The sequence below is a fragment of the Idiotropiscis lumnitzeri genome, chromosome 13 (genome assembly GCF_059441095.1).
Source record: "Idiotropiscis lumnitzeri isolate Australia: NSW breed Sydney's pygmy pipehorse chromosome 13, RoL_Ilum_1.0, whole genome shotgun sequence".
NCBI classification, from domain to species: domain Eukaryota; kingdom Metazoa; phylum Chordata; class Actinopteri; order Syngnathiformes; family Syngnathidae; genus Idiotropiscis; species Idiotropiscis lumnitzeri.
The window spans coordinates 3,296,944-3,307,392 of NC_142403.1; the positions used below are offsets into that span (position 1 = coordinate 3,296,944).

The following is a 10,449-nucleotide window of genomic DNA, read 5'->3' on the forward strand; positions in this document are numbered from 1 at the left end:
CGCCACGGCATTTTATACCTCTTGTCGAGCGTGCGGATAATTTTTTTTAAACCTCTCTTTCGTGACGGCGTTGAGTTTCACTTTCACTTTCGCTCTGTGAAAAGTTATTGCATTCGTGATTTGTCGATGCTGTTTGGACTTCTTATCATAAGGTGTTATAATAAAGGCGTCTGTCATTGTTTTTTGAGTGGATGGTTTTACATCGGGTCCCACTGATGAGTCTGAACTTGTTATAAAGGGACTCGCAATAGCATTCAAATGGTCGGAGAGGGTTGACAAAGTAGCTTGGGGGTGAGCAGGACGGTCTGTGTAGTCTCTCCTATGAAGTGCATAATGTAGCGTGCAGCTTTTATGAAACAAACCCAAAGTTTCCGTGTTCTAAAAAAAAAAAAAAAGAGACAGAAACATCGCATATATATATATTTATATATATATATATCTTATGTTCCGTGCAATGGCGGCTGGCAATACTAATGAAAAACTTTACGGCCTTAAAAATGAAGGTGCTGTTTTATGGGCTGATATTTGTTCCACTTGAAACTGAATCTGAATATTGATTTGAATGTGAATTGCTTAACTTGAATATTTGAATTCAAAACTGAATTATTGAATAACATAAATTGTAAATGGAAAACTTCCTATTCAAATTAAACAATTGAGCAATTTATGTTATTCAATAATTAATTTTTCAATTCAATAATTAATTTTTCAATTCATATATTCAGTTTTCAATTCATATATTCAGTTTTCAATTCAAATATTCAAGTTAAGCAGCCCATAGAAGAAGAGTGTAAAACGGCGTGGAAGAGGGAAACAATTCAGGCTACAAAGTTCGCATTCACTCAGGGCACATCTCCATGGAAGCTCCATGGAAACGAGGCCAGATTTTAAGCCTGGTTATCTGAGGCTGTGTCAATTTGAATACCAGCATGTCCGGTTTTGTTTCACAAGAAAGTGATGTCTTGTGGCCACCATACTGGACGTTGAAAGATGCAGCCAACTAATTTGTACGTATACGCTATTGAGCCTGTCCAAATTCACCACGGGTAATGCGGTTAACAGAGGCTACATGAGGAGGAGCCTTCTTAGGCTTTGGAGGACCCAGCCTGCGGACTGGCCTTCGGAGGTCGTAGCCTGTTAATATAGGAGATGGTCACAGTACCAAGTAGGATGAAACCCTACGGATATGCCTACACTCACAAAAACAAAATTCCAGCTTGAAAATATACCCACACAAACTACCTATTGTGTAGGAGGTAAATCCCAAATTTCCAAATGCAAAAAATATTTAGCAATCTGGATGCGAAAGCTGGGTAGTGGTCAATACATCTGGATGAAGAATCACAACTATTAACAAAATTTGGAAACATTTGCCTTCCAGGCCAGGATGGACCAATTCCTTGAGGGGCTTAATGAGGTGGTCAGTTTCGCAGATGACGTTGTTGTCAGTGGAAAAGATGAAAAAGAGCCTTGTTAAATACTTAAAGTACAACTGCTGCCTTTTTAAAAACATGCTAGCATATGTTTTAGCGTGAATTTATGCTACCACATGTTATAAGCGTGCCCTGCAATTGGCTGGCAACCAGTTCAGGGTGTCCCCTGCCTACTGCCCGAAGATAGCTGGGATGGGCTCCAGCACCCCCCGCGACCCTAGTGAGGAGAAGCGGTATAGAAGATGAATGAATGACTGTTATAAGCAAATGTGTGTTTTTTCATACCTGTGCCCAATAACACGGTTCCCCATATGTATGTGTCAAATACAGATATAGAACCCATAATTAAGATTATAATTAATGTTTTTTGGTTTTTAATAAAACCGTAAGGCGCACTCTTATGGTTGTGAAAATACATTTGTTTATTGTGCAATTATACAAAATGGTTCTCTACTGCCCCCTAGAAATATTTAACAAAGCAGCCCCGGGTTGACGTTTCACTTAACTACGAACATTTGGTGGTATATGTAACCAGACAAGACCTGCAAAAAAAATCTCTGGGAGCCATATGCTAAACATAACAGAAAGCCTGATATTTTCAATTTACCTTAAAGTTTGACGGAGCTTTGACTACAAAAGCTGCTGTAATTTGACTCACATTTTGTCTTCACAAGATTTGTTACATTTGAAAATAGTCCATGCCTGACTACATTACAAATGTATTTCTATCGTACTCGTAGCGCCATCTACTTGTATTTTTTTACGTTTTTTTTCTGCCAGCCCTGATACATCTATTATTTGGTCGGAAGAGTGTTTTGACCTTCATAATGCTGCAATGTCAAGTTTGTGATTTTTTACAAAATGTGTTGCCATGGCAACGCTCCATTTCGCAAGAAAACACTACTTTTGAGGGTTTTATTATTACAACTCAAGAAAAACATCGGGCCTGGCAGCAGTATCAATATTATATTTGGTTATTGGTTATTGTGTGATTTTTTTTTCTTTTTTTTTTTAAAAAAGGTCTAGAAAACACCCCCTACAAATTTTTAGCGAAGCAGTCCTGGTTATACAAGTCACCAATATATATTATATTATAGACGTCACATTTTATCAAAAGAGCTTTAAATCTGATGTACTTCATTTAAAAATATTCCAATGTGCGAGTATCCCAGCTTGCCAGTACCCCAATGTTGCCGGGGTTGCGAGGGCCCTTTATAGCTGCTTGCAGCTCTAGTTATTATTATTACAATTATTAATATTATTTTTATTGAAACCCATGATTTGCTGAATGCATGTATGTTTTTATTGTCGCAGTTCAAATAACAGTCAGTGTTCATTCACAAATAAACTTTGTCCTTGGCTTGGCTTCAACATCCCTCCCTATTTTGATTCCAAAAGTCAACACACAAGCCAGACTAAGCACAAACAAGGGGGAACAAACTTCACTTTCATCAGAACTTCGTCTTATTACTCCAGCAGGATCCTCTGCCATAATGCAGAAATCCATTTACACATCGTTACTGCAGTTAGTTCTGCTTTTTATTAAGATGCTGTGTCTGAATGCTGTGGGTTTAGCACTCATGCCGACTGAACTTGCTCCAGTTCCCTGCAATGACAAAGCTGTGGAGAAGCTGTCTCGTCTGGCTCTCACTTACATCAACGAGGATCGTGCTGACGGGTATAAATTTGCCCTTAATCGCATTGCCAATGTCCACCTCCATGCTCAGGTGAGTGGGGACTAATGCTTGAAAGTACAACTTGCCTCACTCTTATTTGAAGCTTGTTTCAGTAGTTGTCAATTTTGTTGCGAAATAGCCATTAGAAAATTTACATAAATGTCAATACTATTTCGTCCGGAATCCTCTGAAATGCAGCATTGTAATGTTTGAGATGCTGTTGACCAAATTGAAATGCCATCATAGTGTAGGTGAAAGGTGCACAGTCATGCTGGTTAATGAATCATTATATAGCATAGTCGCTGATCCTCGAGACATCATGCTCCTTCAGCGTTGCGAACGGCACAGGGAATGGTGTGTAATACATTTGCTTGGTTGTTGAGAAAGTTTGAGGAGAAGCTGTAACATCACTGACATATTGGTTTTCTGTCAATTTTCTGTTGATCTTGCAGAAAAATGTAATGTATAATGCATTTCGACCAAACTAAACCATATTTGTTTGTGTTTTATTAAGCTTGAATTTGGTGAGCAAGGATACTAATTGCCTCTCAACATTCACACAAAGATTATTATTTTCATGTTGCACTACATTGCAGGTACTATGCGAGGAAAATAGAAGACATCCCCTTGCTTGCATTATAATGTTTAGTACCGGATATTTCACAGATGCTACATAAGCATAACTCTGTATAATTGTTCAAGCCTTGATTACATACAGGTATAATGATTAATGATGATTGAAAAACTTAACAGAAAACCGTTACTTTGCTGCATTCTGCTCATGAACCTGGGTAATGTTTGCATGTCCTCTTCCCTTTTACTTGTGTTTATCTTGTGCATGACAGGGTCCAGCGGGCAATGTGTATTACCTGGACCTGGATGTCCTGGAAACCAAGTGTTACATAGGCAGTCCAAAACCATGGAAACGCTGTGATGTCAGACCATTCATGGAAACAGTAAGAAACACACACATCCAGTACAAATAAACTGTGCACTTTGGCTATCCTATCAAGTTTTCAATCTAAAATTGGGTCATTTAGAATATAAGACGTATTTAAAAGAGAGTGCATATTTAGAAGTACCTTATTGCGGGTTGTGTGTTTTTTTTGTTTTTTTTTACCTCGATTTGTGGTGATGAGGTTAAGTTTGAAGATTGTTGTGTTTTGTATGATTTCTACATTGTTGCTGTTTTATCTGGATTCTATTAGATAAAGTTCAAACCTCCTCACAGGGCAAACAGACCTAAAAATATCCATCTCGCTTGCGTGATTGGAAGATTCTAATGGCCATACTATTCCACTCCGGGAAAGTGGACTGTAATGGCAAAAAGACAATTCTTGATTACGTAACTCAATTTCATTTTATCACCAAACTGTTCTAGTTTCTTCCTCTGTACATGACACCACCACAAAAAGTTAAGAATATCTGCTTTGTACTTTGCTTTGCCTGCCGGCAAACAAACCAATAGGAACTTGTCACTTCTCTTTCTCCTTTTTCCTTTTCAGCAAATCTCTGGAACCTGCAACACTACCATCCTCCACACATTGGAAGGTTACTCCTACCTGTACAGTTACGACTGCACGCTTGTCCCAGGTAATGCAAACATAGCAATACATTAGTTGTTTGCAATTAAGATTCCGTTACGTTCTGATATGCTGTGTATGTGCATCAGATTTGCATCTCCAAATGAGGCTTTAAATTATGATAAAATACAAATACGGTCGTAGAATCCAAATTTATGTCCATTTGTAGAAAAGAATCAAAATGAAAATGTCCAAAACTAAGATATTTGAAGCAATGCATGTTGAATTAAATGATTTCAATCTGCCAATCTTTTTGTAAAATTAATTTAGTATTTCATTTCAAACAAACATAAGGAGCCCTCTTTTTCACGCAGACCCCGCAGAGAAGCTGCAACAGACATGCCCAACCTGCCCCATCCTACTTCCTGTTGACAGTCAACAAGCTGTGCTGGCTGTTCAGGTCTCGCTGGCATCCTACAAGAGGCAGTCCACTCTCAGCGCCGGGCTTGGAGTGAAGCGGATCACCAGAGCTGCGGAACAAGTGGGATATTCATGCACTTAAGTTTGCGTGAGACGAATCCCTGTTGTAAATTTGATTACACAGCAATCTGTTGAGTGTTTAGTTTGTCTTGAAAGTGAATATGTAAGAAGAAACAAAGTGCAATTATGAGTTTTTTGTGTCCAAGCAGGAAGTGAAACCTTAAGCATACCATAAGTTCCGCAGCACTTTCTCTCTCTGGTGCTCTAACTTTTTCCCCATTTTCTCACCATATGAGTTTTGTTTTTCAGACTGTGCCAGTGAAAGCCAGATTTGTGGAATATACAGTCCAAGAATGTCCAGGCGGAGTGACAGAAAAAGGCACCTGCCAGCGGTTGACACCGACTTCAGACACTGAGGTTTGCAATGAGTCAACTTCTACGTCTGCTCCATAAGCAGGCCCACATATAATTTAAACACATTTGTACAAATAAACTCCTTGCCATTAATAGATGCCTAGCTGGTACACTAGGCATTAATGTAAATAACATGCTCTGCCACTTTATGTGAAAATACAGAAGTTATATTCTTCCTTGACACTTTAAATAGAAGTTTTGCAAGTATTCATAGCTGAGCTGCGTAATGGTGGGCATGGTCAGTCTCGCTATTCCATTGGCCACCTCCACATCTAGGGTAAGATTTTGATGAATGCGATTCTTTGTAGTTCCTTAGTTCCACCTTATTGCTGTTATACCAGGTCCTCTTAGATGCAATGCCTCCATAAATTTAAACCGATCATACGATTGCGCTACATGCATTATATCATGCATCCTTTCATCACTAAGATATTTATGATACTTTTATTGAGTATTAACTCTGACTACTCTGTCCACATCTTAGCACACAGCGTACACGACTGAGTAGTCATTGTTCATTATTCCAACCACAGACGGAATGAAACGTACAACTGTGCCCAACACACTCATAATGCAAGCAGGAACAAATCAAAGTAAAATGCAACATGTGTGGGTTTTATTTCACGAAACCCTGACTGCGGATGCTATAATAAACAATCAGATGCATTTGCATATGCAACGCTCTTACTGTCACTCCTTGGTAAGACACTGGGCACCCCAATGGAAAAAAAAATAGCTTTGCCCCTGCAATTAATTTTTTTTTAAATAAAGCCCAACATTTTGAGTTTAGCCCTCAACCACAGCGTTTTGGTGTCTAAAATCTGTTAATCTTGAATAATGTTATGCTTTGCCCCTAGACTGCAGGCTTTTGTAAAGCATCTGTACATGGAGACCTGCATGCTCATCCAGACGTTCAAGTGTTCTGCGAGATGTTCAAAAGACAGGTAGAGAATCTGACACTTTTCATCACATTCTTAAGATGTTTTGTGGCTATATTTTCTATTTTAACTGCCACAATAAACTGCATTAAGTGCATCTGCACAACACCTTGACACCCAGTACAAGAACTATTCAATGTGGGCTTCTATTAATGGAGATGAATAGAATGGCACTTTGACCTATTTTATAACAAGTGATTTAAGTGTGTGTGTTTGTGTGTGCGGCATGCACGCGTGTGGCTCAATAACTTCATTATCAATTATTTTGTTTACAAAATTCTCTTCCTAAATACGCAATTCAATTTACAAAGAATTCAGTGAAGGTTGCAAAGTTTCACATGCTCGTGGTGTCCTAGTACTTGTGTACGTACAGTACAGTGTACAGGTATAGTCCACCACCTGGACACTATTTATGGCAATACAGTTTCAGATTAAGATCAAGAGGTTTTTTTTTTTAATTTCCCTCTGCATGCAACGGGGCTAAGTGTTGCACTGACGCAGGTAGAATTTCTTGTGCTCTTCTATAGTGCTGGATCACCTCAGACTAAGCAGGTGTACCTGTTGCTGCTCATACAATTAATATTTCATGTACTTCTCATGTTTAATTTATTTGGGTGTAATTGTTGATTAAAGATTATATACAGTAGTTTTACAATACACTATAATTTCCTAAAACTACGTCACCCGTTATCTATTAAGCAACATTGCAATGCAATATTACATGTTTGAACTTGTAACACTTAATAGCCATTAACAGCAAGTTGGTTAACATCAGTGTGATGTGAGCTGGTCTTCTCCTTCCTCAGAATGTGGATGTCCTTCGCCCCTTGCAGCCACAAGGTCACGACCTCCCCTTCCAGCCTGACATCCCAACACTGCCTCCATTCCATTACCCAAGAAAAGAGCAGCAGCCTACTCGTTCTGACCCCAAACCATTCCCTGATCCTCAACCTGCACCTTTTGACCCTACACAGATCATCCCTCGTCCCGTGGACCCTTCGTTTAGCCCCCCAAAACCCTTCAGCTCATCCTCCAGTGAGTCTGATGAAGATCTTACAGATCGGCAGCCATCGGTAAATAGTTCATTTGACTCATCCTCTGAGGAGGTAGGAGGCATTCTGGCTTTACGCCCACCATTGGACTTTCACTATAAGAGGCGTGACCGCAAGAAGCGGCAGGCCTTGGCGGAAAGTGCGCCATCCCACAAACCAACATTCCTGTCTGATTTCCCAAATGGACCCTCGCCTTTCCGTTCCTGCCCTGGCCCTGCACGATACACAACTGTGTAAAGGGCCATTTGTTTGTGTGGTGTGCATTTGGCCGAGGATGGCAGACAGAGTAAATACTCTGCTCTGTGACATCACTTGTTTGCGCAAACAGCTTGTTAAAAAAAAATTTAAAAAAAGAGGGATAGTATTTCCATGGACAATTACTCACAGTGGGTGCTTAAAGCTACAGCCTGCAAGTACTGAAACTCAGTTCAAATGTATGGAGAATTTGATGGATTCAATTTGAAGTACTTGAGGAATTAAAGTTTGAATTTGAATTGAACATTTGGCAGCAGTGCATGTTCCAAAGACCATTTAACACTGTGAATCACATCTTAATGTAGTTTTATGGAAAAGAAAAATTCATTCTAAGTGCTGCATTATAACAAAAGTACGTACATATATTTAAAATAACGAAGAATATATGACTACTTATAATTGTCTGAGCAGCGGTCTATTAGAGTAACATGCCATAAATATTCTTGATTATTATAATGCACCTTGATCAAAACAGTTTTAGTTAACATCCATTGGTGTCCAAAGTCTAGGGTTGCAACACTATCCACTTTTGTGATGTTCAGGGAGTGAGGCAGAAAGCTCCCACCCGCTCCTTTATGTTTAAAACAATTGTCAATTGCAGACACTGGGTATCGCAAAATACAGTCTCATTATCTGTTTGCAGGAAGTTGCATCAACCATGTAAACGCACACCGAGACGGCATAGGCCTGCTTCAGGGAATTCTGTCTGATGATAAATACCAGTTCTATTCTTGCGTCTATGATGTGCCAGTTTTGTTGTGCGTGAAGGGGGGAAACTTTGTGGAAGGGGCTAGTGTCAAAGGCTATTGATGTGAGTGAACTATCTTAATCAGACTTTGGTAACACTACTGCAGAAACATGCCCAGAGGCAAAATCCAAATTCAGTAAGACTGATAACTTGGAATAAAGAATGGATGGACAGAAATGTAGGCCTATCTTTTGTATAGTTAGGACAAATTAGAATTACATAATATCTTTCTAACATGGGGGGTGGCAAAGAGAGTAATGGTTAAAGGAAGGCTTGTGTGGCTTGATTCTTGGTAATAAAATAGCTTAGAAAAACGCATTAGAGTTCTCTTTAGTGATGTATTTCACTTTTATGGCAACATTTTCAACACACAGGTACATTTATGATGGGTCCAACCAAACGTATAGTATAGTTTCGTTTTTCTTTTTTTTTTTGCCTTTTCCTAGCAGAGGTTTAATGCCACAGTTGACATGACTTTGACAGCTGCTTAATGAACCTGCGCTGATGGACAGAATCTTGACGGACGCACACACCGATCGGGCGGGGTCTGGTCCATGACAGACTTGCAGTGTGATGTCTCGGCTGCTCCTATGACACAGAACAATATTATCTCGTGGGTCTGACAGCGTGACTGTTGTGAATAACAAAAAAGTCATGTAATCTGAGAAGGTCATTAAAATGCGTTCTAGCCGCCAAATCTGTGTAGTCCAACTTCTACGCATGTGATGATTATCTAGTGACGTGTTTAATGAATATGGCAACCAGCTAGATTATTAAAAAATGTTAAAGTTAAATTAATCATGGACTAAATATTGAACTCTTACTGCTACTAATGGCTACATATGTGAAGTACCCCTTAACGTTTTACTGTTAAAAACGGTTTCAGAATTCTGACTCACACAAGATATCTACAACTATCTGTGTACCTTGACCCTGGACAAAGGCATACAAAATTCAGTGGTCACACACTTGTAGAAACTCAGAAGAGCCAATGGAATAACGCCATGATATCTGTTCATTTATTTATCCATTGTGTCCGTTGATTGAATTGTTGGTCGTCTTTCTGGAAGGTAAAATAGAAATTACATACATTATTCTATATACCTGTGCATAGTAATACTGTCCATCAATCCTACCATTTTCTACAGCTTCAGGTGGAAACTTTGCATCTCCAAAATCCTCACATTTTATGACGCAAACAAAATTAAACACCATGCAACGATATTGCATTTGATCAAAATCCAATTTACAATTGAATGTGCATACAAGATCATGGGCAGTGTTTATTCGAAGTATGAGAACTAGTTTATAAATAGAATAAATGGTTTCTGGTAATTAATCTTGAGGGTGTTATGTTCAATTGTTTAAAGAAAGAGATATTTTTGGGATATAATTATATAAAAATTATATTTTCAGTGCTTACTCTTCCAAGAAACTGTCATTGTTTTCACTAATATGGGAAGAGACAAAATAGCAATAAAATGCATTGTTTTATGTAAAACGGGATCAAAATTTTCCGCCGGCTGTGGGGGGTTGGGGCAGGGTTGTGTTGTAAGATTTCTTTTCTTAGGGCCCAAAATCCCTGGCAGACCCCTCATCACAATTCCATAAATTCTTAATCTTTCCACTGTCATTTTACGTACGGTCAGACTGTACTCTTAACTGGACTAATTTCCCACGGAGTGGCTGTATGTAGCCTACTGTGCTGCAGGGGGCAGCAGAGGTCCATAGATTTCTTACCATGATTTCTTAACTTGACATTTGACAGGGATTTAGTTTATTCACTGTAGAAATCAGAAGTATTTTCATGGAGTTATTAACACGACTCTTACTTCGACGTGATTTTCTTTTTCTTAAACGAAATCTCTACGTGCATAGTTTCGAGATTTCCGATGGTCCTTGAATGCAGCGACCGAGTTTCAAAATTAGA

The 10,449-nt window shown here is 39.0% G+C and overlaps 1 protein-coding gene across 1 annotated transcript; it reads left to right on the forward strand.

The window, feature by feature from the left end:
• Positions 1–2,848: 2,848 nt before the first annotated feature.
• LOC148324050 (fetuin-B) lies at positions 2,849–8,511 on the forward strand. The gene is made up of 7 exons (XM_088314153.1): positions 2,849–3,160; positions 3,955–4,065; positions 4,615–4,702; positions 5,007–5,173; positions 5,422–5,529; positions 6,384–6,470; positions 7,271–8,511. Exons 1-7 carry the CDS (start codon positions 2,927–2,929, stop codon positions 7,751–7,753), a joined length of 1,278 nt encoding a protein of 425 aa, XP_088170279.1. The 5' UTR covers positions 2,849–2,926; the 3' UTR covers positions 7,754–8,511.
• The last annotated feature ends 1,938 nt before the right edge of the window (positions 8,512–10,449 follow it).